The sequence below is a fragment of the Brassica napus genome, chromosome C9, assembly GCF_020379485.1.
Source record: "Brassica napus cultivar Da-Ae chromosome C9, Da-Ae, whole genome shotgun sequence".
NCBI classification, from domain to species: Eukaryota; Viridiplantae; Streptophyta; class Magnoliopsida; order Brassicales; family Brassicaceae; genus Brassica; species Brassica napus.
Window position 1 is genome coordinate 23,372,442 of NC_063452.1, and position 25,604 is coordinate 23,398,045.

The 25,604-nt window shown below is 38.1% G+C and overlaps 5 protein-coding genes across 5 annotated transcripts; 3 read left to right on the top strand and 2 right to left on the bottom strand.

Annotated features, from left to right (window-relative positions):
* The first annotated feature begins 386 nt into the window (after positions 1-386).
* On the top strand, positions 387-1,173 carry LOC106418129 (transcription factor bHLH77-like). The gene is made up of 5 exons (XM_013858786.2): positions 387-404; positions 450-542; positions 634-768; positions 857-1,063; positions 1,153-1,173. The coding sequence occupies exons 1-5, from the start codon at positions 387-389 to the stop codon at positions 1,171-1,173; spliced, it is 474 nt and encodes a 157-aa protein (XP_013714240.2).
* Positions 1,174-4,477: 3,304 nt separating this feature from the next.
* Positions 4,478-5,588, top strand: LOC106418085. Its single transcript, XM_048768477.1, has 3 exons — positions 4,478-4,805; positions 5,072-5,157; positions 5,263-5,588. The coding sequence occupies exons 1-3, from the start codon at positions 4,799-4,801 to the stop codon at positions 5,536-5,538; spliced, it is 369 nt and encodes a 122-aa protein (XP_048624434.1). The 5' UTR covers positions 4,478-4,798; the 3' UTR covers positions 5,539-5,588.
* A 2,521-nt stretch (positions 5,589-8,109) lies between these two features.
* On the bottom strand, positions 8,110-9,382 carry BNAC09G20020D (light-harvesting complex-like protein 3 isotype 2, chloroplastic). The gene is made up of 3 exons (XM_013859102.2): positions 8,912-9,382; positions 8,560-8,697; positions 8,110-8,485 (listed from the first exon to the last, which is right to left on the bottom strand). The coding sequence occupies exons 1-3, from the start codon at positions 9,261-9,263 to the stop codon at positions 8,226-8,228; spliced, it is 750 nt and encodes a 249-aa protein (XP_013714556.1). The 5' UTR covers positions 9,264-9,382; the 3' UTR covers positions 8,110-8,225.
* A 323-nt stretch (positions 9,383-9,705) lies between these two features.
* LOC106418575 (bax inhibitor 1) lies at positions 9,706-11,562 on the top strand. The gene is made up of 6 exons (XM_013859304.3): positions 9,706-9,979; positions 10,302-10,445; positions 10,528-10,619; positions 10,736-10,922; positions 11,017-11,172; positions 11,263-11,562. The coding sequence occupies exons 1-6, from the start codon at positions 9,866-9,868 to the stop codon at positions 11,311-11,313; spliced, it is 744 nt and encodes a 247-aa protein (XP_013714758.1). The 5' UTR covers positions 9,706-9,865; the 3' UTR covers positions 11,314-11,562.
* An 11,324-nt stretch (positions 11,563-22,886) lies between these two features.
* LOC106417024 lies at positions 22,887-23,945 on the bottom strand. Its single transcript, XM_013857889.2, has one exon. It carries the CDS (start codon positions 23,943-23,945, stop codon positions 22,887-22,889), a length of 1,059 nt encoding a protein of 352 aa, XP_013713343.2.
* Between the last annotated feature and the right edge of the window lie 1,659 nt (positions 23,946-25,604).

Sequence of the window (25,604 nt, forward strand, 5' to 3'; positions counted from 1 at the left end):
TCTTCAAGCTCAGAGGTGGTGTGGTTTATGTATAAATAGATGTGGTTCATCACTTTCTTACTCACAGTCGTCGTATCAAGCAAATAACTTTTGCAGAGCAGAGGCAAGCAGTGCTTCTATTACAAGTAATTTATGCAATTCATACCGTTCATCTGAAGCAAAGTGATTGTCGCTTATGTCTTACAGCTCTTACGATTGTTTACCGTTCAAAGTTTTTTTTTTATTTCACAATCTCTCTTGCTTCTGTTCTTCTTTATAGATAAGTTGTATGTATAAGAGAGTATGAGTTTTTATTTCACAATCTCTCTTGCCTCTGTCCTTGAGATGTTGATTTGGGGTTTGTGATCAGGTTTCAGGAGGAATTGTTAAATCCAAGATAAGCAAGCATGAAGAAGCTGGAAGCAGTAAAAACTTAATAGAGAAGTGTGATTGATAAATATACCAATAAGGACGATACAAAGCCTCCTGAGCCACCCAAAGATTACATTCATGTTAGAGCTAGAAGGGGTCAGCCAGCAGATAGCCACCGCTTCGCTGAAAGAGTGCTACTATCTTCAGAGAACAATTTTTTTTTTTTCTGTGTCCATTTTTCTGTTCAACTTTGAAATGTTGATGTTTGTGTTTGGTTATCAGGTAAGAAGAGAAAAGATCAGCGAGATGCTAACTTTACTTCAGGATCTGGTTCCTGATTCCAGCCGGATAACAGGGAAAGCAGATTCACTTGATGAAATCATAAACTATGTGCAGTCCTTAAAGAGACAAGTTGAGGTATAATCACATTTTGTATGAAATTTTGCTTTAAAACTGGATTTAAATTCTTCTTAAGATCTGAAACATTTGTTCTGTTTTTCTTCAGCTATTGTACATGAAGCTGGCTACAATAAATCCAAGGATGGAGTCTAACCGTAATGCTGCTTTATCCATAAAGGTAAAAGAAAATATGCTTTACGCAATTGCCTGCTCAGAGCAAAGACTTCCGTTAGGATACTATTCTCTTGCCCAGAACATGCCTAGATTCTCAGACACGCAATTCCTCTCGAACTATGGATTTGTTCAAACTAAGGTAATTAGTAGATAGTGTCATAGATTCCTGAGATGTATTGTAAACCCAACGTGTTCAAATATTTATCTGTTTTCTGTTTTGATTTTCAGATATGGATACTGGGAAAATGATATACAAAATATTGTTCATATGGGTTTTGGAAATGTCCAGCAACAAAGCAACAACAGTAGTTGTAACAGAAGATTTAGAACCAGAATCTCTAATGAGAAACTTTAGAACCAGTATACATGATGTTATTCTCTTTTATGATATCTGGTTCTGAACCAACGCTACAAATGAAGCTTGAGCCATGGTAAGAAGTCTTCCAAATTTTATACACTCTTCGTCAAACTCTGTTGTTGCCGTAATACAAAGGGCCTTTAATATAATAAGATAACAAAACTCGGCTACTTGAAAGTTAATACTTGATGGCCCACTTTCAACGGCAGCCAATTACGCTTTCTCATACTAATCACATAATCTCAAGAATAATATGAACAAAGTGTCTCCTTTCAAGACCAAAATTCCGCTCTCATTTGACATCTAATGGACTGACACGGAATAAATGTAAATTGTGGATGATGTTGCTTTGATAATATAATTGTGTTATATGTTTTTCTTAAACAAAAACTTAGTTCAGAAATGGAAACGTCATGGAAAAATAGTCAAATGTGCATGCTAAATATATAAAGAGGTAATTTAAGAAATTAAATGTTATAAAGTATACATAGATGATAGTATAGAAAAATTAAATGAGAACTTTATAATTTACTTGGTTCTGCGCACATAGAAGTTCCAAGATAGACCCTTGTCCATGATTTTGTTTAAACATACGATTAAATTTTAACCAATGTTTTTTTCTATACTTTTATTTTAATTGTAAAATAGAGAATTTAAAATATCCTAAAACCTTTTAGTTTATTTCAGATCGATGACTGTAAAAATCAGTATATGAAAAATTAAAGAATTAGTATTAGGGAAAAAAAAAACAATTTTGACAATGAAACAAAACCGCAACAAGGACTAATACATCTTCCCATATTCAAATAACAACTGTGGTAAAGGTAACTATCTCTATGCAATAATTTTGCTATGGACAGGAGAATATAAAAAATGCATGAAATGTATGTATTCGCCATGAACGGCAAACCGACATGTCTTGAGCTGACAAATGCTGGAAATAAATCAAATGTTCTTTACGTGATGTTTCTATATTGAAAAGAAGTGTTATGGAACTAATATGATCTTTATAATTTCAAGTTTCAATGTTTTCTTATTTCGGTTAACTTTGCTTTACTATCTTCTTTGCATTCAATATAACATTCTATTTTTAATAAAAAATGCAACTTCAAATAATCACTACTTCCACTCCGATAGCATGTTGAAAGACTATGATTTCAACATAAAGAGTAATTACTCTTATATCATATACAAAATAATTACTCACAACCCAATCTTTTCGAACCCGAGATATTACAAACCACAAATAACCTATGTTCTAAAACGCGGGCGCCTAGCCGACTAGGCGTCCGCCTAGGCGTGCGGCGGAAGGGAACCGCCCCCATTTCAATCAAATCGGTGCAACTAATCGGATAACCGAGTAATCGTTGACCCGATTAGTCAGCGATTAATCGGGTGAAACCGTTTAAATGGTTTTCATGTTGTTTCTTTTTACACAATGAAAATGAGATCAAATTTTTGTAAAAGGAAACAACATGAAAACCATTTAAAGCCCTCACGGCATATCAATGGCACAATTTTTTAATATAGAAACAACTATTGTAAACAAATAAAATATATCTTATCACATATAATCCTTCTTCACCCAAAACTTTTTAAAACACAAAAAAAATCTTTATCATACACAATCACTTACAAATGCAAAGCTAAACACAAACCACAAATACATACAAAAATAATAATCTTGATCACAAAGAAAGTATATACCGCCTGTAGGGCGGACCGACTCTAGTATATATATATATATATTCAAGATTCATGGGTCATATACCTTTTGGGATAAACGAAGATCTATAATACTTTCAGTCACAAGTTATTGGGTCTAATCACGTACTTGTGACTGGGTCTAATCACGTACCAGTGCAATACAAAAATGCAATAATATAAATTAATTACGTAATATCAATCTAAAATAAGAAATGTGGCTTTCCATTATTATCTATCTCCATAAGACATGATCAGATCATGCATGCTACTTGAATTTGAAACTGAGATCCTGTCTCTAATTAATTATTTTGTATTGGATGTAAAATACTAGTCGTTAATAATGATGAGTTCGTCAGTAATATAATATCTATATATAAAGTAGAAGGTGTATTAGAAAACAAAATATATGTAACATTTTGATCCAATATACATGTCTCCATATCATTTCAATTATTATTGACTACATTTATTCGTTGAACTGAGAATATTACCTACAAAACATAACAAAAAACAAATCTCTTATATATTAAAGCGCAAGTCGCACGCAGGGCCGGCCCCGAGATTTAGGGGGCTGTAGGCGGTTTTTTAAAAATTACAGCTAAAAATTTAATTTCTTTTGTTGTTCTAGATATTGGAAAATCTATGTATTTTGATGCAATATCGTGATATAAAAGGTAAACCTAACCAATCAGGTTAATAACCTTTGAAAAGTGGAATACATTAATTCACAATTTACTGAAATATGTTTATTTTTTGTGGTGGTGACAATTCAAATAATGAAAGTACAAAACTCATCTTAATGCACACTTAGTTACGAGTAACAAGGCCCCTGATAAATTTGAGAAGCACCAGCAGAAAAATGTAATGTGGTTCTTATTAAAAAAAAGAAATGTGTAAAATATGTGACTTAAAAACTCAGGTGGAGAAGAAACAAAAGAAGGGCATATATCTGCTATCCAGAACAAGACCTTAACCTCAGGTTCGTCTTCCATTTTTTTTTTTAACAACGGGTTCGTCTTCCATATTCATAATCTTATAAAACGTGGCTATATTTTGAATCAATATACCCTTTTGCGTTTTTTTCTCGTATGCAATATTAGCAATTTTTTATAGAAAAAATAAAAACTTATTAGTAAATATATCAGTGAAAATGAAGAAAGAGAAAAAAACATTAGAGATGAACAGATTGACTACAAGAGGTAATAACATCAATAATCTGAAAAAATTATTAACTTTCAAAATAACATTTTTTGACATCAATAACATATTTATTGTAAATTTTATATATTATATAATTTTAATATTAAAGAATATAAATTGAAAGTATTGATAAATAAAAACTATTATGTTGTAAGCCAACTGGTTGTAAGCAATGATAAAAAAAAATGTTTAGCCGTTTCGGCAACCATCTTTCATCTTTGTCAATTTCTTCCGTAGAGAAACGAAATCAAAGTCGTGATTTACCAAAATCTTTCGTACGGGAATTCCAAACGATGACGGATAAGTAGACATCATACACTAAACCGCGAACCGTAAGATAGAGAAAACCGTTTGATCGTGACAGACCAATGGAAAGTTGCAACCCGGTTCAGTTTTTGGTGTTTCTTGTATTGGGCTTTCTTATGCGAGCCAGTTAAAGGCCCATTATAGTTCAAACTCTAAAAACTATCCGTTAGGAAACGCGTGCTCTGCAAAGAAGCATAAATACATAACAGATACAAAAGCTTATCGACGGATCTGAGTTATTAAAAGGGGTTTTGATTCTCTCTCTTCTTCTATTTTAGTTGAATCGTCCCTCTCTACTCTTCGATGATCAGTAAGTATTTCAATTTCTTTACAATTTCTAAGTTTGCGTAATCGCGATATTTGTAGGGTTCCTGAGTTTCTTAAACGTTCATAATTGATTTTGGTTGTGATCTTGTTTCAATTTATCTAGATTGATTCGTGAATTCGTTTCAAGATTTCTGAGTTTTGTGTTCGCAATCAATAGTTCGATTAATTTTCAATTAGGCTGCTAATCTTGATAGGGTTCTGAGTTTCTTAACCGTTCGTATCTGATTTTGGTTTTGGTCTTATCTTTAGGGTTTATGCTTCGAGTTTTTTTTGAAGCTCAACTTCGCTTGGAAGCATCATATCACAATTGGCTGGAGGTTTCTCTTGTCACCGAGGTAAACTCTCCGTCCGTCTACGCTTGGTTTTATGTTTTTTTTTTCAGACCCAAAAGATCGTTTAGCAGACATTAATCTTATAGTGTTATGTAATATTCTTATTAGGTTGGTAGTGCGCATAAGGAAAGGAATGTTGTGAGATGGAAAAAAATGACGCACGGCTTAAAAGTTAAAAAAAAACGTCTTTACATAAAGACTAAGAATCAGTTTTCCACTACACACGGCTTAAGACAAAGACTTTATTTTGCTACCCACGGCTTAGAACAACTAGATGGAAAAATGTACCCACGGCTTCTGAGCATGTCTTTAGACAGAGACTATATTGCTTTTTGGAACACGGCTTTGAGCATGTCTTTAGACAGAGACTATGTTGCTTGTTGAATGAAGAAATGGATACCCACGGCTTTAAGCTTGTCTTTAGACAGAGACTATATATATGGCTTGTTGGATGAAGAAAAGTACCCACGGCTTTGGGCAGGTCTTTAGACAGAGACATGTTGCTTGTTGGATGAGGAAATGTACACATGGCTTTGAGAAGATGAAAAAAAAAAAACTATTATGGCATAGAGCATTCTTATGACAAAGACAAGATGGCTCGATTTTGAATCATTGGATGGAATAACGACCAACATATACAAAAAGTCTTTAAGACAAGGACTATGAAATTGAAAAACTGACTAGTTTTATTAATACCCACGGCTATGATCAGGTCTTTAGACAAACCTTATAGGTCGATTTTGACTTGTTGGGTGGAAAAACTAAACCACACCACAGCTTTGAGCAGTCTTTTAGACAGAGAGACTAGTGGCTCAACTTTTAACTTGATGGCTAGAAGAAGTACCCACACCTTTGAGAAAGTCTTCAGACTGAGACTATATGACTCATTTTTTGTCTTGTTAGATGAACAAAGACAAGATGGCTCTCAACTATGACTTGTTGGATGGAATAACGACCAACAAATTCGAAAACGTGGAAACAGAATCCTTCACCATAATGAGGCTTAGACAACAAGTCTGTAGACAAAAACTGTAGTTCTGTTTTGACTTGTTGGATGGGTAAAAACGAACAATAGTCTTAAAAAAACCTTGTAACAAAGACTGAACTGAAAATGGGTTAGTTTTGAATTTGTTGGATGGAATGATACGACCAACAGATAAAAAACTCTTAAGACATAGGCTATAAATTGAGAACACTATCTTCGCTTGACCACAAGGCTTACTATATGGATTCGGTCTCACTTCGTTGGATGGAAAGAAACGACCAACTGCTTAAAAAGGTTATGACTTAAAGACTATGAATCAAATGTTGATTTTTTACTCTACTACAAGGCTTAAAATAAAAGTCTAAGACCAAGACTATTGATTGGTTTCTGCCTTGTTGGATGGATAAAACGACCAACAGGCTACAAAAGGATACTTTACCCACCACAGCTTCAAGGTCTTTATACAAAGACTGTGTATCGGTTTAATTTGATTTGTTGGATGGAAGGTACGACCAACTATAAATCAAAGACTGATTCTTTACTTTTACCTACCACGGCTTCAATAGGTAAGCATAAGGCATAAATATGTGAAGTAAAGACTAAGTAATTCTTATCTTTTTCAGGTATGTGCTCCAGAATAGATACACTAAGAAGATTTCAAGCGTAGCAGACTTTTGTAACAGGTATGTATTTTTCAAGCTTGTTTGTAATTTAGCTGATACAATCATGAGAATCACAAGTAGAAGAAATATACGTGAAGTAAAGACGAATTCTGATTTTCACAGGACATTATGTTTAACTAAGGTTCCAAATTCTTATTTTGACAGCTTGAAGTAAATACTAACTTTGATTTTTTCAGGTATGTGGTTCAAAAGGTGTTCATACATTCTCTCATGGTCGCACATGAGATTTCTAAGTTTAGCCAAACTGTGCGACCAGGTGTATGCTTTTCTACACTTTCCTTTGATAACTTGATATTAGTACATATGAAAAGTAAAAAACTAGAAATACATATCTAAACAGATTTATAATTAGGTACACATGTTTCTTAGATAATTTATTGGACAACATTACTATCTTTGATTTAGTATCTGTCAGATTACAAAAACTTATTGTTAACATATCAATTGCTAAAAAGTCAAATTTATTTACGGTATTTGAATATCACATTGTGTGTTTATAGCGTTAGTAGTATATATTTTCTCTGTTTTGATGCTTGTGTGATCCATAAGGTCTTCCATATCCTGAGTTGATCTTTATTATATTATTCTTGATCTAGTACCGTGACAGTAATATCTCTTCGATTAGAACAAAATATTTTCTGGTTTGATACTTTATTTTGAATGTAACTAAGACTCTTGTATACTTAATAGTTTCCTTGAATCTTGAATGTTTTTTCTGTGTTATGCTATGAATCCTGGGTGAGCATTCTAAAGATACGAAATGACACCCTCACAATCTTACAGTTAGTTAATTGTTTGTCTTAGGAATTAGGATTAAGGCATTCTGCATCATTACTTTATACGTTGATGATTATTGACTCCCTTGGTCTCACAGGCTTACAGATTTTATGGAACTTGGAAATATTGAATCACTAGTGTTTTTATTAGTCAAACGAGTTAATGAGTTCTATTGTGACGTAGGAACTATTGGACTTTTTCAAAAATCTCATTTTGCCTATGAAAGAACATCGACATCTGTTTTGCCCATCGTACACCATCTGTTTTGTAACCTTCTTTTCTCAAGTTTTACATTTTCTTCATATTAATTAATGACCCAACATAGCCTTAACCTAGCCTGCGTTCATCCTTTCTTCCCTATCAATAGCTTTCCGTCCCATGTATCTTAAAGCTCAAGTAAACGCGTTAACCTTAAGCAAATCAAAGCATCTTAGAGTTAGTTAAAGGAAGAGATCTGTTTTACAAAGTCAATGACCTTCCTTAGTTTCTCTGCACTAATTTCTTTGGGACTACTTTAAAGAGATTTTTTCAAAGCCAAATAGATTTTGCGTTTATCTTGAGACTTTTTTCACTGATCACAAACATCACATGAGAAAAGAGGAAACAAAAAGCGAGAAAGATTTTGTTCACTTCTTTGAAGAAAGCGTCGATGATGATGATTCCGGCTCTTTCCAAGCCGCTTGCCATTGCTTGTCATATAGCGTCGTCTCTTCGATCAGACCCTTGAGCTTATCTAAATCTTCGTTCTTGCGGATGAAAAGAACTCCAGCTACAGCCACAAACAAGAGTGTTTTGCAGAAGAAGTTTCCCATTTGATCAACAAGTCCTACTCCGGTAAGGCTGTCAACAAAGTAAGCCATGAAGAACCCTATCATCGCAGCACGACCTGCAAGACAAGACAAACACTTGAAACTTGAGATTATGATTAGTTGCAAAGTACAGATGATTTGAAAGAATCACCATTGAGGAGTTCAGCTTCTGGTAGATGGTATCTCTTCATCCACGCCCACCATGGAATGATCGAGGTGTCGAAAAGAACAGGCTCAGCGTTAGTAGTTGTTTCTGGGTTATCTTCAAGCCACTTTCTCCTCTTTGCCTCTACAATTACACAACACAATCACCCATCTTCCTATACCTTATTACACAACCAAAGCAAGAAGCTTCCTAGTAACCGAAATGATTCTGTTTCTAAACCTAAACCATAACAATGTCTTTTGCTCATTTTTAAACATTAGTAAAGATTATAACTTTGAAGCAAAACATTACTACACACAACACAACACGAGTGGAGCGGAGCTTTAGAGGATCTAACCAGCGACGATAATAGAATCCCAATCGGTTTTCCCGTCTTTCTCGAACTGTTTCAGATCCCAGGTTCCATTAACCCACTTCGCATCCTGAAACTTGATTCCCGTCGCCGTGGTTGGCAGATCAGTCTCGTCGGAGGAGCTTTCCGCAGGAGGTTTAGATGGCACCTCCTCTACAGAAACCGACGCGGGCTTCGGAATCTCTACGGTGGTTGCAGAGACTGCAGCAGAATCGGAGGAAGCGCGAGTGACGGAGAGGAGAGAGAAGCGCTTGGTGGAGAGGAGAGGGAACGAGATCTTGGGGTTTTGAACTGAAGAAGAGATCGGCGGAGAGAATAGCGCCATGGATATGGACATTTGTTTCTCCTCTACTCTCTTCTGCTCTCAGTTTTTGAGAGTTATTAGTTTGAATGTGTGGTTTGAAATGAGCCTGTGAAAGAGATGTTATCGTTGATCGTTTTGGAATGCATGTCGTTTATTATCTTCTTTTTTTTTTTTTTGCTTATTAAAACTACGGGACTGTTAATGGGCTTTCCGTATATAAACAAAAAGCCTGTTTCAGTTTAGGCCCAAAGTGAAGTAAAAACTCAACCAATGATTTTCTCGAACTGAGCAAGTCTTCGTCTTCTTATTTATTTATCAAATCCTACGTGGAGAGTTCCTATTGGTTCTATGACGCTGATTTGCTTCGCGGCAAAGTTTCAACTCAAAGCGACGACCTGAATGTTTCAAGAAGTTTCCGGAACTGTCCTTTCCCCTGTTTTATGCTGCCCCTACACCTGTATCGAGAAGGCGAAGTCCAGATGATCAGCAAGGGCATTATCGTCAAAGTATCTCTAAACTTCAGGCCCTATAAATACCGAAAGTCTTTTCTTTCTTAGATATTATCTATCTTCGTTAATAATATCGACGCGGTTAATTGATTCTCTCTCTCTGGAAGCAAAAGAAAACAAAAAGACATGGATTCGTTCTCGTCCTTCTTCGATTCTCAGCCAGGCAGCAGAAGCTGGAGCTATGATTCTCTCAAGAACCTCCATCAGATCTCCCCGTCCGTCCAGAATCATCTCAAGCGGGTAACTACCTTCTTCCTCGAACAAACCGTGGTTTCTTGATTAGAGACGATCACCGTACGATTTGTATGAGATTCGTGTAGTTATAGTCGTTTTAATCGCGCCGGTTGCCGCGATCGCATCTCAATCTGGTTTTCTTTTGCGTATCACCGGACGAATCGTTGCGATTGTACTTCCCCCAAATTTCTAGGGTTTCTAATTGTGTCGATTGAAAGTTAGACGGAGTTAGTTAGTCCCTCATATATCAACTTATAGAAAGCAGATTCTCTTTGTATTCGTAAATGATATGGTGGATCCAGTGAACTTACTTCTTATGTTTTTGTAGGTTTATCTCACTTTATGCTGTGCCCTTGTTGCGTCTGCCTTTGGAGCTTACCTCCACGTGCTCTGGAACATCGGTGGTATTCTCACAACCATTGCATGTTGTGGAACCATGATTTGGCTTCTCTCATGCCCTCCTTATGAACAAGTATGTGGGTTTACTATTACATTTACCTTGCCTTGTTATTGTTATCGTTTCGCTGAAATGTTAGTTGTCTGTTTTGGTGCAGCAAAAGAGGCTCTCACTTCTCTTCATGTCTGCCGTTCTTGAAGGTGCCTCTGTTGGCCCCTTGATCAAAGTGGCTGTTGATTTTGACCCAAGGTCTGTTACTGATCTTATTTTTTGATCCACTCCTCGCCACAGATGTGTTCATGTTCAATTGTGTCGTACACTTCTCTAAAAGGCTGACCGTTATTGTCTTTCTTTTGTTTCTCCAGCATCCTTATCACTGCGTTTGTCGGAACTGCGATAGCGTTTATCTGTTTCTCAGGAGCAGCGATGCTGGCAAGACGCAGAGAGTATCTCTACCTCGGAGGACTTCTCTCTTCTGGCTTGTCCATGCTTATGTGGCTTCAGTTTGCTTCTTCCATCTTTGGTGGCTCTGCGTCCATCTTTAAGTTCGAGGTAACATTAAGCGTCTCCTACGTTTAAAGATCTCTTCTTTTTGTAGTTCTATCTTTCTCAGACTCCTCATGCTGTTATGAATCTGTTGGTGTAGCTCTACTTTGGACTCTTGATCTTTGTGGGATACATGGTGGTGGACACACAAGAGATTATAGAGAAAGCACACCTAGGGGACATGGACTATGTGAAACATGCATTGACCCTTTTCACCGATTTTGTGGCTGTGTTTGTCCGTGTTCTCATCATAATGGTAAGTTCATTTGTACCTGATATTTATGTTGTTTAATTTATTTGTTTTATAATTATCCTCCATTTATGAGTCCTTCCTTGTGTTGTACAGCTGAAGAACTCGGCAGATAAAGAGGAGAAGAAGAAGAAGAGGAGAAACTGAAACTAAAAGTGACAAGGAAAGCTAATAAGAGTGGGTGTTTTAAATAACATGAAAGCGTTGGTGTTTTTACGTGTTAGGACGTACTTTTGGTTTGCGTATGCCTCTTATCGCACGCGATTGTAAATGGATCAAGTAGTTTTCGTTTTTATCTCGACTCTCGTTCACTTTCGTATTGTTCGAAGTGTTTCCTCTACTGTTTAATCACTTTGAGATGAGAATTAGCAGGGTAATAATTAAGTAATTGGACCATTTTCGTAATCGTTGCGAATGTAATAATTAAGTAATTTAGCATTGTGAAATGCTCCGAAGCGCTCTCGCTGTCTCCTTTTTGTGATTTGGCAATTGGTAGGCTCGGCCGGCAAAACTGATGTCCGGTCTAGTATGACTAGTCAAGTACATTAAGGTTCTAATAGTACTTAGGTAAGGCACTTCCGGCCCGAATATTTCCTCGTCCGGCTTCTTTGGTCCGAATGAGTCCTTCTCTAGGTCTAAGGACCTCACGACCATATGACTCGACAAGGAATGAGCCTTGTCCATATTGAACTGCTTGAGTATCTTTTCTGTATATGTTTTTTGATGCACAAGGATTTTACTGTCTACATACTCAAATTGCAGTCCCAAACAGAACTTAGTTTTTCCTAAGTCTTTCATTTCGAATTCTTTCTTTAGATATTTGACTGTTTGGGAAATCTCTCCAGGGGTTTCTATTATATTCAGGTTGTCCACATAAACCGACATGATCACGAAGCCCTTGTTGTCGAATCTCTTTATAAAAATACATGGACTTATTGGATCGTTCTTATAACCCTCTTTCATTAGGTATTCTGATAATCTGTTGTACCACATTCGACCTGATTGTTTCAAACCATATAAGACTTTATTCAGCTTAATACAATGTTGTTCTCGAGAACCTTTCTTGTCTTTGAGCTCAATACCTTCTGGAATTCTCATATGAATTTCATTATCCACATTATCCAGTGGACCGTACAGGTACGCAGTTACTACATTCATTAGGCGCAGATCAAGTTTCTCTTTCACGGCCAGACTGATCAAATATCGTAATGTAGTTGCGTCCACCACATGGGAATAAGCCTCCTCATAATCTATTCCTGGTCTTTGTGAGAATCCTTGTGCTACAAGCCGTGCTTTGTATCTCACTACTTCTCCTTTCTCATTTCTCTTTCTCACAAAGACTCATTTGTATCCCACTGGTTTGACATCTCTAGGTGTCACGGTTATAGGGCCAAAAACGCCTCTTTTCTTTAATGATTATAACTCCACGTTTATAGCTTCTTTCCATTTGATCCAATCTGATCTTTGCATGCATTCATATATGGACGTGGGTTCTAGATCCTCATCTTTTTCCATGATCTCAAGTGCTACTTTATAAGCAAATATATCATCGACGTCGATATCATTTCTGTTCCATTTCGTTCCAGACATTATATAGTTTATAGAGATCTCTTGATTGTCCGGCCCTTGTGTCCCATGAAGTTCGGCGTCCCGAACCCCATCATTTGGAACGTTCGGATCATTTGGTGTGGCCGGCTCACTTGGTTCGACCGTTCTGGTCGGCTCGGCCGGTCCATTAATGTTCTGGATGGTTTCCGTGATGCTCTCGGATCCAGCACCTCTCTTGGACTTTCGAGGCTGTTTATCTTTGGAACCAATAGGTCTACCACGTTTGAGACGTTGTTTAGACTCTGTAGCCACTTGACCTTGTTCCTTCTGGACGTCTATTCTTATTGATGCATTACAAGCCGGTATGTATGACTTTGTCACTCTATTTGGGTCAGCAAATGAATCTGGCAACTGATTAGCTAGCTTTTGAAGATGTATAATCTTTTGGACTTCCATATCACATTCTCTAGTCCGAGGATCTTGCCAAGATATTGATGGTCGAGACCATTCGATTTCATTGCTCAACCGGCCGTTATCTCCTCCCCCTAAGGTCGGATATGTGGACTCATCAATTTGTGAGTCTTCGTATCTGGCCTTAAAGAAATCACCGGTTGTTGGCTCAAGATACTTTATAATGGTTGGAGAGTCATATCCAACGTATATTCCCATCCTTCTCTGTGGTCTCATTTTTGTTCTCTGTGGTGGAGCAATTGGAACGTAGACGACACATCCAAATGTTTTGATGTGGGACACGTCTGGCTCATGACCCGTGATTAACTGGGATGGTGAATATCTATGCTCACTAGATGGCCTGATGCGAATCAGTTCTGCTGCATGTAATACTGCATGTCTCCATGCTGACACCGGGAGTAAAGACCGCATTAGTAATGGCTGGGCTATCAGCTGGATACGTTTAATGAAAGATTCGGCCAAGCCGTTCTGTGTATGTACATGTGCCACAGAGTGTTCTACACTTACCCCCATGGACATACAATACTCATTAAACGTCTGGGACGTAAACTCACCAGCATTGTCTAGACGTATAGTCTTTAGAGGAAAGTCTGGAAAGTGTGCCCTCAGTCTTATTATCTGAGCAAGCAGGCGTGCAAATGCCAGGTTTCGTGTGGATAGTAGACAAACATGTGACCATCTGGTTGATGCATTAATCAGAACCATAATGTATATGAACGTCCCATTAGGTGGGTGTATTGGTCCACATATGTCTCCCTGAATCCTTTCCAGAAAGTTTATGATCTCTTTATTAACTTTGGCTGGTGATGGCCTAGTTATGAGTTTCTCTTGTGCACATGCTGCACATGTGAGATTGTTTGGGACAACTCCTTTGAACGTGTGCCCTTGTGAATTCATCATCAACTTTCGCATCATGTTATTACCGGGATGGCCAAGCCGGTTATGCCATAGAGTGAAAATTTCGCAGGCATTAGTCTCGATCATACTGATCTTTGCATAGTATAGACCAGTAGACATTGCAGGTATGGTTTCTAGGATCTTTCTGTTGCCTTTGGTGATCGAAATTACATTAAGGAATTCTTCATTTCCTTCTCCCCATGTTTCAAGATGGAAACCATTTAACCTTATGTCTTTGAAACTCAATAAGCTTCTTTTAGAGCTTGGGGAATACAAGGCATTTTTGATCTCTAGATGAGTGCCATTAGGCATCAATACATATGCCTGGCCGTGATCTTCAATCAGGTCGGCTACACCTGCAATGGTGTGTACGTTTGCACTTTGCATTGTGAGATTTACGAAATATCTTTTGTCTCTAAGTATTGCGTGACTTGTGCCACTATCCACCATGAGTATGCTCATATCATCTTTCATTTCTATAAGTAATAAGATTTCTAATCTCAGAGACTTTATAAAACTTTTCATTTATTAAAGTTTCAGAAAACCAACAATAAAATTAAAAACACCAAAAACAATCATAAAGCAATCATAAAGCAATAAAACAAGTCGTATCGAAAATTTTAGTCTTTGAGACAATCAGAAGTCTCAAAATCCATTTGGTCATCTTTAGCAGTGTCGGAATCATCATCAGCCTCATATCCGGAATCGTGAACCATGTGAGCCTCCGGGTTCTTGTTCTTAAGACTTTCTTGGTAGAGCTCACACAAATGCTTAGGGGTTCTACAATTCTTGGCCCAATGGTTGCCCATCCCACATCTGTGACAAATGGATTTGGTCGAGTAAGACGGTTTGGATATACCGCCTCGACCTCGGCCATAACCGCCTCTGCCACGGCCGGGATTGGAACCACGACCACTGTTATTGTGGTTTCCTTTCCAGCCGGCCAAGTATCTATCTCGGCTGTTCGAGTAATTGTCACGATCACGGTTCTTATATCTACCTCGGCCTTTGCCGTGTGATCTCTTATCATTCTGGATGTAATTGCACTCGTTGGGATCTTTCTTTTCAACCTCATTGGCCTCTGGTAATGCTGCTGTTCCAACAGGTCTAGCTTCACTGTTCTTCATCAGGAGCTCATTGTTTGCCTCGGCCAGTAGCAGACACGAGATCAGATCAGTGTATGTGGCGAAGCCTTTCATTCGGTACTGCTACTGCAGTATTATGTTTGATGAATGAAATGTAGAGAATGTTTTCTCAAGTAACTCTTCTTCGGTTACTACTTCACCACAAAGTCTCAGCATCGAGACCGTCTTAAATAAGACTGAATTGTACTCATCCACTGACTTATAATCCATGAATCTTAGATTCTTCCAGTCATTTCTAGCTTTTGGGAGTAACACCGTTTTCTGGTGATCATATCTATGCTGTAAAGCATCCCAAAGCTCTAGTGGATTTTCCATCGTAATGTACTGATCTTTTAGACCTTCAATGAGATGATGGAATATAATACTTATAGCCCTATACCGATTCTTATCGGTCTCATTGTTGCCCTTGATGATTGTATCACCAAGTCCCTTTGACCTTAAACTGATCTTTGTATCTAGCGCCCACTGCAAGTAGTTATCTCCGGAGAGATTAAGGGCTGCATAGTCTCTGTTTGAGATTTTCGACATCTGAATCACATCATCATTTACAATTTAGGTTCACAATGTGATCATGTGGCCGCATGGTATATTAACAAGCTCGGCCACAAACTTGTCTTACGCATTTATGAGAAATAATAAATCTAATCGACCATGGTGCGAACAATCATAATTTATGATTCTATGTATGACAGAGAGATTAAGGCGACACGGCCATATGCTTTATCAGATTCGAATTCGTATGTTCTATATGCTGGTCGATCTTATTAAGACAGTGTGAATGCAATCCATATTCAGATTCATATGTATGCAAGTAATCTAAAACAATCCTAGGGTTTCCGATTTAAACACTAGTAGGACTCGATTTCAAAAATTAAGGTTTCAAGGCCTTTAAGATTTAAATTCTAGATGAGATTATTTCAATCAATCTAACAATCCTAAACCTCAGATTTTATCAATTCAATCAATCAATCAAAAATAAAATTGGATTCAAGTTTAGGTTTAGGGTTTTTCGATTCCAAAATTAGGGTTTCTTAAATTATGATCAGGAACAATCAATAAAACAATCAACAAGTTCTAAGGAATCGGATCTATGTCTAGTTATAAGATTTTTAGATTTTAATTATGTAATTTCTAGGGTTTCATCAAGAACAAAGTTTCAATAATAATGGATTAGGGTTTTGATCTTTCTAGGTTCTCAGATTAAGTTATACCTTTGCTTTGTAGAGGTTTAGAACTGGACCACCAAAGAAAAGGAGCGAGAACGGACGGAGCTTCAAGACGGGATGAACGGACGCTTGCAGTCTCCAATCGGGTCGCGGGACCGGGACGGACACGAGCTGTCGGCTTGTCTTGGGTGCGAGGTCTCTCGGACGCGGGTCGTGTGCTGATCGGGTTTCGCCTGAGCTGGAACGTGAGCTGGGGACGTCGAATCCGAACGGACAGGGTACGTCTGTGAGGTGAGATGGATCGTCTGAGTTTAGAACAAACGAAGAACGTCCTTAGGGTTTTAAAGTCGGCGGTTTTAGGCTTTTAGGTTTCGATTTTGTCTCAGGGTTCTAGAGGCTATCGTGCTGATAACGTGTTGTAAAAGAATGGGGAAACTGTATGTATTATTTCTGAATATAAGTTCCATTTATATAGGGGATACAAAAAACAGATAAATGGAAAGAGTATAAAACCTAATCCAAGAGGAAATAGGAAAAATATTAAAGATAACAAGAAAAAGAAAACATTCTAATCCTAAGTCGGCCAAGGCTGGACGACTTAATACTAAGTCGTCCAAGCCCAGTCGACCTAATACTAAGTCGGCCAAGTAGCCGACTCTTTCTCTCTCTTTGTCGCGGCCGCGGCTGGGCCTGGTCGTGACTGACGGACCTTCTCTTCTGATCTTGGTTAATAGGAATTCACTCCATGATTTATAACATTAGTTAATATCTATGACTATTTATATTATCTTCACATTTTTGAGGGTATTGTAAGGGTCATAATTAGTTGATATCTATGACTTAAAATAATCTTCAAAATATTGAGGGTAATGTTTTACTAGACTGTACCGAATCTGGCTGGCCATTAGACGGAAAAGAGTGCGTGTCGTTCACCTTGTGGCTAACCAAGAAGGTTATGGATTGCATCAACCGTGGTTGAGTAACGTCCGTAAGGATGTCAATCAGAGAAGTAGCCAAAACGCCCGTGTTAGTGTGTCCAAATATAACCCAAATCTAACCGACACTGAGATATTGTTTCGATCCAACCCATAAAATACGGTTCAGTTAAAGTTTCCAAAAGCGTTTAGATACATGTCCTCCATACGAACAAGTATTTGCGTTTAATCTTTTAACTTTCATGTTCTTAAGCTATTGCATCAGATATTATCTTATTTTTCCTTGAAATTGTTGTTTCTCTCTATGCTGGGGCATCTAAATATTTTGGACCGACGATGAATATCTACTACTGAAAGAAAAGATTGAAATCTCAGATTCGGACTCCATGATCTGTGTATGCTAGTAGAGGATTTTACAAACGATGAAACCACAAAGTCTAACCGAATGATAATAATAACTGATAAGTGATGGATGAATCACTCTGGTTGGAGAGCTGAAGTAAATGAAATACCAAAAGAGGAACCAATTTTAATTCTTGAAAACATTATCTAGATAGAAAGAATAAACGAGGTTGGATCTATTATTAACGTCGAACTTTTTCTATGTAATCGTTGTCATTTTGCGCTGTAGTGGTTGTGTTTTTTTTTTTTTTTTTGATAAACTCTATCGGCTGATCCGGTCGGTCCCGGAAGGAACACACTTAGTGAGACAGAGTGGACTACCCCGAAAGCGTACCACACTGACTGATCCGAGTTTGGAATACCTTCCGACTAATGCTAGAGGGTGAACCAATCATCTGTTATGGTCCACAGTGTAAACCACTCGGACCGAAGCCCAAAACCAGACTGATACAGTATTTTAGCATCTGTCAGTGGTTGTGTTTTTATTAGCATGAATGTGAATTGTAAGCATATCATATACTTTGTTTGTATTTAAGCACTACTCGTGCATTACCTTTTCTAACTCTTTTTAACCTTGTCTCCTCCATTAGTTCCATCGCCTCATCTCCACCGTCCGGCTCTATACTCCATTATTCCATCAGGATCTTTGTAAAATAATTAGCTCGCAGTTCTATAATAGGGTCACGAGTTTTTTTACCGTTTCGTTCTTTCTGCTCTGTAGCTTCAACAGGATAAACTTTTGTATTGCGTACAAAATTATTTGACGTTGTACTTATATACTTTTTTAATTATTATATACTTATAGTATTTTCCTTATATAAAAGTACTATTTCCTCTGTTTCATTATAAGTGTCGTTTTAAGTTTCGGCACACGGATTAGGGAAACAATTAATTTTGTATATTTCCTATAAAAAAAATATTATTTCATATACACCTAACCATATTTCAACCAATAGAAAAATAAATTTTGCATAAAATAAATAAATTTTGCATTGAAAATCGAAAACGACACTTATTTTGTAACGAAAAAAATTCTCTAAAACGACACTTAATATGAAACGCAGGGAGTATTACATTTGATTGAGACTCCACATTGTTTTGGAATTACGTAACAATAAATCACTATTTTCTACAATTTGTTGTAAAAGAATGGAGAATATTGTCTGTGTTTATTAATGATCAATAGAGGTTCATTTATATAAGGATTACAAGATAAGTAAAAAGAAAATTATCCAAAACCTAATACAACTGAAAATAGGAAAACTACTAAAACAGAGAAAAGAAAACTTGTGAAGTCTTGGCCGACTGGGAACTTGGCCGCCTCTCTTCCACACGGTTGGGCCTTGGTTATGGGCCATCCACTTAATGATTTATAACACTCCCCCTTGGATGCCATAACCATATGGGTTTGTATCATGCACGATGTTGCCTCATTAAAACCTTCTAGGAAAACCAAAAACCCAGCGTGGGAAAAATAGAAACCATAGATAGGAAAAAAAGTACAACGCATGAAACTCCCCCTGATGAATGCATCACTGAAGATCCTTCAGTTGGCGCATTCTTATCTGATGAACAAGTTTCTTGAACGTTGAGGTTGGCAAAGACTTGGTGAAAAGATCGGCTGAATTATCACTGGACCGAACTTGAACCACTTGAACTTCTTTTGCCTACTACAAATCGTGGGTGAAGAAGAATGTGGGTAAGATATGCTTCGTTCTATCTCCCTTGATGTATCCATCTTTGAGCTGAGCTATGCAAGCTGCATTGTCCTCATAGATGATCGTTGGCTCTTCTTGTCCCACGGCCAAACCACTCTCTACACGGACGTGGCCGGTCATGTTCCTCAACCACACAAGCTCACGGCTTGCTTCATACATTGCTATGATCTCGGCATGATTAGAGGACGTGGCCACTAAGGATTGTTTTGTGGACCGCCAACATACTGCAGCTCCACCATATATAAACACATATCCTGTTTGAGATCTAGCATTATGTGGGTCAGATAAATACCCAGCATCTGCATATCCGACCAAATTTTCTCCTGGCCGGTCGGTATAGAACAATCCGAGATCTTTTGTTCCTTGTAGATATCTGAACAAGTGTTTTATTCCATTCCAGTGCCTTTGAGTTGGACAAGAGCTAAATCTAGATAATAGATTCACGGAAAAACAAATGTCTGGTCTAGTGTGGCTAGCCAAGTACATTAAAGCTCCAATGGCACTTAAGTAAGGCACCTCCGGCCCGAGCACTTCCTCGTATGGTTTCTTTGGTCCAAACAGATCCTTCTCTAGGTCTAAGGACCTCACGACCATAGGACTCGACAACGGATGAGCCTGGTCCATATTAAACTTCTTGGGTATCTTTTATGTATATGCCAACTGATGCACAAGGATTCCACTGTTTACATACTCAAGTTGCAGTCCCAAACAGAACTTAGTTTTTCCTAAGTCTTTTATTTCGAATTCTCTCTTTAGACATTCGACTGTTTGAGAAATCTCTTCAGAGGTTCCTATAATGTTCAGGTCGTCCACATAAACCGACATGATTACAAAGCCCTTGTTGTCGAATTTCTTGATAAAAATACATGGACTTATTGGATCATTTTTATAACCCTCTTTCACTAGGTACTCTGATAATCTATTGTACCACATTCGACCTGATTGTTTCAAACCGTACAAGGCTTTATTCAGCTTAATAAAATGATGTTCTCGAGAACCTTTCTTATCTTTGAGCTCAATACTCTCTGGAACTCTCATATAGATTTTATTTCCAATGGGCCATACAGATATGCAGTCACTACATCCATTAGGCGTAAATCAAGTTTTTCTTTTACGGCCAGACTGATTAGAAATCGCAATGTAGTTGCATCCACCACAGGGGAGTAAGCCTCCTCATAATCTATTCCTGGTCTCTGTGAGAATCCTTGTGCAACAAGCCGTGCTTTATATCTCACTACTTTTCCTTTCTCATTTCTTTTCCTCACAAAGACCCATTTGTATCCCACTGGTTTGACATCTCTTGGTGTCACGATTATAGGGCCAAAAACGCCTCTTTTCTTTAATGATTCTAACTCCACATTTATAGCTTCTTTCCATTTGATCCAATATGATCTTTGCATGCATTCATATATGGACGTGGGTTCTAGATCCTCATCTATTTCCATGATCTCTAGTGCTACTTTATATGCAAATATATCATCGACGTCGATATCTTTTCTATTCCATTTCGTTCCAGACATTATATAATTGATAGAGATCTCTTGATTATCCAGACCTAGCGTTCCATGAAGTTCAGCGTCCCGAACCTCATTATATGGAACAGCCGGTTCATTTGGCGTGGCCGGCCCACTCGGCTCGGCCGTTCTGGTTGGCTCGACCGGTCCATCAATGTCATGGACGGTTTCCTTAATGCTCTCGGGTCCGACACCTCTCTTGGACTTTCGAGGCTGTTTATCTTTGGAACCAATAGGTCTACCACGTTTTAGATGTTGTTTAGACTATGTAGCCACTTGACCTTGTCCCTTCTGGACATCTATTCTTATAGGTGCATTACAAGCCGGTATGTATGACTTTGTCACTCTATTCGGGTAAACAAATGAATCTGGCAACTGATTAGCTAGCTTTTGAAGATGTATTATCTTTTGGACTTCCATATCACATTCTTTAGTCTGAGGATCTTGCCAAGATATTGATGGTCGAGACCATTCTATTTCTTTGCTCAACCAGCTGTTATCTCCCCCTAAGGTCGGATATGTGGACTCATCAAACTGTGAGTCTGCGTATCTGGCCTTAAACAAATCACCGGTTGTTGGCTCAAGATACTTTATGATGGTTGGGGAGTCATATCCAACGTATATTCTCATCCTCCTTTGTGGTCCTATTTTAGTTCTCTGTGGTGGAGTAATTTGAACATAAATGTCACATCCAAATGTTTTGATGTGGGACACATCTGGCTCATGACCCGTGAGTAACTAGGATGGCGAATATCTATGCTCACTAGATGGCCTGATGCGAATTAGTTCTGCTGCATGTAATACTGCATGTCCCCACGCTGATACCGGGAGTTTAGACCTCATGAGTAATGGTCGGGCTATCAGCTGTATGCGTTTAATAAAAGATTCGGCCAAGCCGTTCTGTGTATGTACATGTGCCACGGAGTGTTCCACACTTACCCCCATGGACATACAGTACTCATTAAGCGCCTGGGACGTAAATTCACCAGCATTGTCTAGACGTATAGTCTTTAAAGGAAAATCTGGAAAATGTGCTCTCAGTCTTATGATCTGAGCAAGCAGGCGTGCAAATGCCAAATTTCGTGTGGATAGTAGGCAAACATGCGACCATCTGGTCGATGCATCAATCAGGACCATGAAATACCGAAACGTCCCACTAGGTGGGTGTATTGGTCCACATATATCTCCCTGAATCCTTTCCAGAAAATTTATGATTTCATTATTCACTTTGGCTGGTGAAGGCCTAGTTATGAGTTTCCCTTGTGCACATGCTGCACATGTGAGATTATTTGGGACAACTCCTTTGAATGTGTGCCCTTATGAATTCATTATCAGTTTTCGCATCATACTTGTACCGGGATGGCCAAGCCGGTTATGCCATAGAGTGAAATTTTCGCAGGCATTAGCCTCGATCATACTGATCTTTGCATAGTAGAGACCAGTAGCTATTGCGGGTACAGTCTCTAGGACCGTCCTATTGCCTTGGGTGATCGAAAATAGGTTAAGGAATTCTTTATTTCTTTCTTCCCATGTTTCAAGTTGGAAACCGTTCAATCTTATATCCTTGAAACTCAATAGGCTCCTTTTAGAGCTGGGGGAATATAATGCATTTTTAATCTCTAGACGAGTGCCTTTAGGCATTAATATATAAGCCTGGCCGTGACCCTCAATCAGGCCGGCCACACCCGCAATAGTGTGTATGTTTGCACTTTGCATTATGAGATTGACGAAGTATCTTTTGTCTCTAAGAATTGTGTGACTTGAGCCACTATCTACCACGAGTATACTTATCTCATTCATTCTATATATAAGACGATTTATAATCTCAGAGACTTTATAAAACTTTAAAGCTTTCATATTATAAATTCAAACACCAAAAATAAAAACACCAAATCAATCATAGAACAATCAAATAAAAGTCGAATTAGTCTTTAAGACAATCTGATGTCTCATGATCCATTAGATCATCCTTTTCATGGTCGAAATCATCATCAGCATCATACCCATTGTCGTGAACCAAATGAGCTTCTGGGTTCTTGTTCTTAAGACTCTCTTGATAGAGTTCACATAGATGTTTAGGGGTTCTGCAGTTCCTGGCCCAATGGTTACTCACCCCGCACCTGTGACAAATGGATTTGGTCGAGTAAAACGGCTTGGATATACCGCCTCGACCACGGCCAAAATTGGCTCTTTCACGGCCATAGTTGGAACCACGACCACGGTTATTGTGGTTTCCATATCCATAGCCATAAGTATAATTGTCACGGCCATATGTGTAATTCTCACGGCCACCATGTCCCTTGTACCCACCACGGCCTCTGCCGTGTGTTCTCTTCTCATTATAGACGTGGTTGCTTTCTTTGGGATCTTTCCTTTCATGTTCAGCTTTGTGAGCTTCTGGTAATGGTGCTGAACCTGGAGATCTCATCTCACTGTTCTTCATCAGGAGTTCATTATTAGCCTCGGCCAGAAGTAGGCACGAGATCAGATCTGTGGCGAATCCTCTCTCTCTATACTGATGATGCAGCAACACATTCGTTGAATGGAATGTAGAGAAGGTCTTATCAAGTAACTCTTTCTCGGTTACTTCTTCACCACACAGTCTCATCATTGAAACTATTTTGAATAATACAGAATTGTATTCATCCACGGACTTATAGTCCATGAATCTGAGATTCTTCCACTCATATCTAGGCTTTGGAAGTAGCACCGTTTTCTGGTGATCATATCTACGCTGTAAAGCGGTCCAAAGGTCTAGTGGATTTTCCATTGTCAGGTACTGATCCTTTAAACCTCCAATGAGGTGATAGCGTATAATACTAATCGCCCTGTATCTGTTTTTATCATTCTCATTGTTTCCCTCGATGATAGTATCACCGAGTCCCTTTGACCTCAGGTTGATCTTTGTATCTAGCGTCCACTGTAAATAGTTATCTCCAGAGAGATTAAGGGCTGCGTAGTCTAGATTTGAGATTTTCGACATCTGGATCACATTGTCATTTAAAATTCAGATTCACAATGTGATCATTCGACCATAAGACTTTAAAAAAAAATCGGCTACAAGCATGCCTTATGCGGCCATGTAACCAATCAATAGGATCGGCTATGTAAATCTACTTGACCATGGTGCGAACAATCCTAATTTATGATTCTACATGTGACAGAGAGATTAAGGCCACACGGCCATATACTTTTATCAATGTAATCAGATTTGAATTTGTATGTTCTATATGCTGGTCGATTTTAAACAATATGAATGCAATTCAATTCAGATTTAGATGTAATGCAAACAATCTTAGCAATTCGATTTCTATTGGATTGAATTTATAAATTTAGGGTTTCAATTAAGCAATACAAGCTGCTGGTTTAATCAATATGAATTCAAGGTTTCAAAGCCTTTAGGATTTAAATTCGATTTAGATTTATTCAAACAATCTATCAATCCTAAAACCTCAGATCATTAAGCACTCAATCAAGAACAATTAAAATCGGACTCATTCTTTTAGGTTTAGGGTTTTGATTCCAGAATTAGGGTTTCTTAAATTCTGATCAGGAACAATCAATAAAACAATCAATAAGTTATAAGGAATCGATTTCTAGTACTAGTTATGAGATTGTCGATTTTAGATTATAGATTTTAGGGTTTTGATCAAGAACATGAGATTCCATAATAATGGATTTGGGGGTTTTAGGTTTGATCATTATGTTCTCAGATTAAGTATGTACCTTTGTTTTATAGGTCTGAACCGGACCACCAAAGATCAGAGACGAGCTAAGACGAACGGACGCGGGATGGCTCCTATCGGGTCGCGTTGCCGAGGACGATCGCGAGCTGATGCTTGTCGCGGATGGGGTTGCGTCTGGACGGGATCGTGATCTGAGCTGGACGCAAGCTGAGCTGAGGCTGAGGACGTTTGACACGAACATGGAACATCTGAAGCTGAGCTTGATCGGAGTTGAGACGAGACGGTGGTCGTCTAGGATCGTTGCCGCCGGCTTAGGGTTTTAGGGTTTATAGGTTTCGATTTTTGTCTCAGGGTTTTTGGAGTTACGTGTTGTAAAAGAATGAGGAATATTGTATGTGTTTATTAATGATCAATAGAGGTTCCTTTATATAAGAATTACAAGATAAGTAAAAAGGAAATTATCCAAAACCTAATACAACTGAAAATAGGAAAACTATTAAAACAGAGAAAAGGAAACTTGTGAAGTCTTGGCCGACTGGGAACTTGGCCGCCTCTCTTCCACACGGTTGGGCTTTGGTAATAGATCATCGAGTTAATGATTTATAACACAATTTACTTTTTCCTCGAAATGAAAACCTATTGTTTGATGCATCTCATCGTAACATGTTATAGTTTCACCAAACCTGAAAGTTATATGTATCTTTGATCATGGATGATTGCATATTAAATTTTCTTAAAGTTATTATCTGTATGGTTAATTTAATGGGAATAGTATAATGCGGATGCGGTCGGCATAGAGTTATGTACCTAGATTAGTTCACTAATCACATTCATGAAACAAAAGAAGTGGGACCCATGACCGCAAATACTTTAACCAAATCAAACGGTGCTGCGAATAGTTGTGTCCATGATCGTCGTCATTACGCCCGGTGACTTTACAAACCATTTTTATTTTA

What these genes read in the sequence shown, in the direction of transcription:
- LOC106418085 (XM_048768477.1), top strand. An exon ending in AGGTTTCTCTTGTCACCGAG is followed by an intron (nt 5,158 to 5,262) that starts GTAAACTCTCCG and finishes TATTCTTATTAG; the next exon opens with GTTGGTAGTGCGCATAAGGA.
- LOC106417024 (XM_013857889.2), bottom strand. Translation starts at nt 23,945, where the DNA reads ATGTCGAAAATCTCAAATCTAGACTACGCAGCCCTTAATCTCTCTGGA.
- LOC106418575 (XM_013859304.3), top strand. Translation starts at nt 9,866, where the DNA reads ATGGATTCGTTCTCGTCCTTCTTCGATTCTCAGCCAGGCAGCAGAAGC. An exon ending in GCTGTTGATTTTGACCCAAG is followed by an intron (nt 10,620 to 10,735) that starts GTCTGTTACTGA and finishes TTGTTTCTCCAG; the next exon opens with CATCCTTATCACTGCGTTTG. An exon ending in CGTCCATCTTTAAGTTCGAG is followed by an intron (nt 10,923 to 11,016) that starts GTAACATTAAGC and finishes CTGTTGGTGTAG; the next exon opens with CTCTACTTTGGACTCTTGAT.
- BNAC09G20020D (XM_013859102.2), bottom strand. Translation starts at nt 9,263, where the DNA reads ATGTCCATATCCATGGCGCTATTCTCTCCGCCGATCTCTTCTTCAGTT. An exon ending in GGATTCTATTATCGTCGCTG is followed by an intron (nt 8,698 to 8,911) that starts GTTAGATCCTCT and finishes GTGTAATTGTAG; the next exon opens with AGGCAAAGAGGAGAAAGTGG. An exon ending in AGAAGCTGAACTCCTCAATG is followed by an intron (nt 8,486 to 8,559) that starts GTGATTCTTTCA and finishes CTTGTCTTGCAG; the next exon opens with GTCGTGCTGCGATGATAGGG.
- LOC106418129 (XM_013858786.2), top strand. An exon ending in GCCACCGCTTCGCTGAAAGA is followed by an intron (nt 543 to 633) that starts GTGCTACTATCT and finishes TTTGGTTATCAG; the next exon opens with GTAAGAAGAGAAAAGATCAG. An exon ending in ATGGATTTGTTCAAACTAAG is followed by an intron (nt 1,064 to 1,152) that starts GTAATTAGTAGA and finishes TTTGATTTTCAG; the next exon opens with ATATGGATACTGGGAAAATG.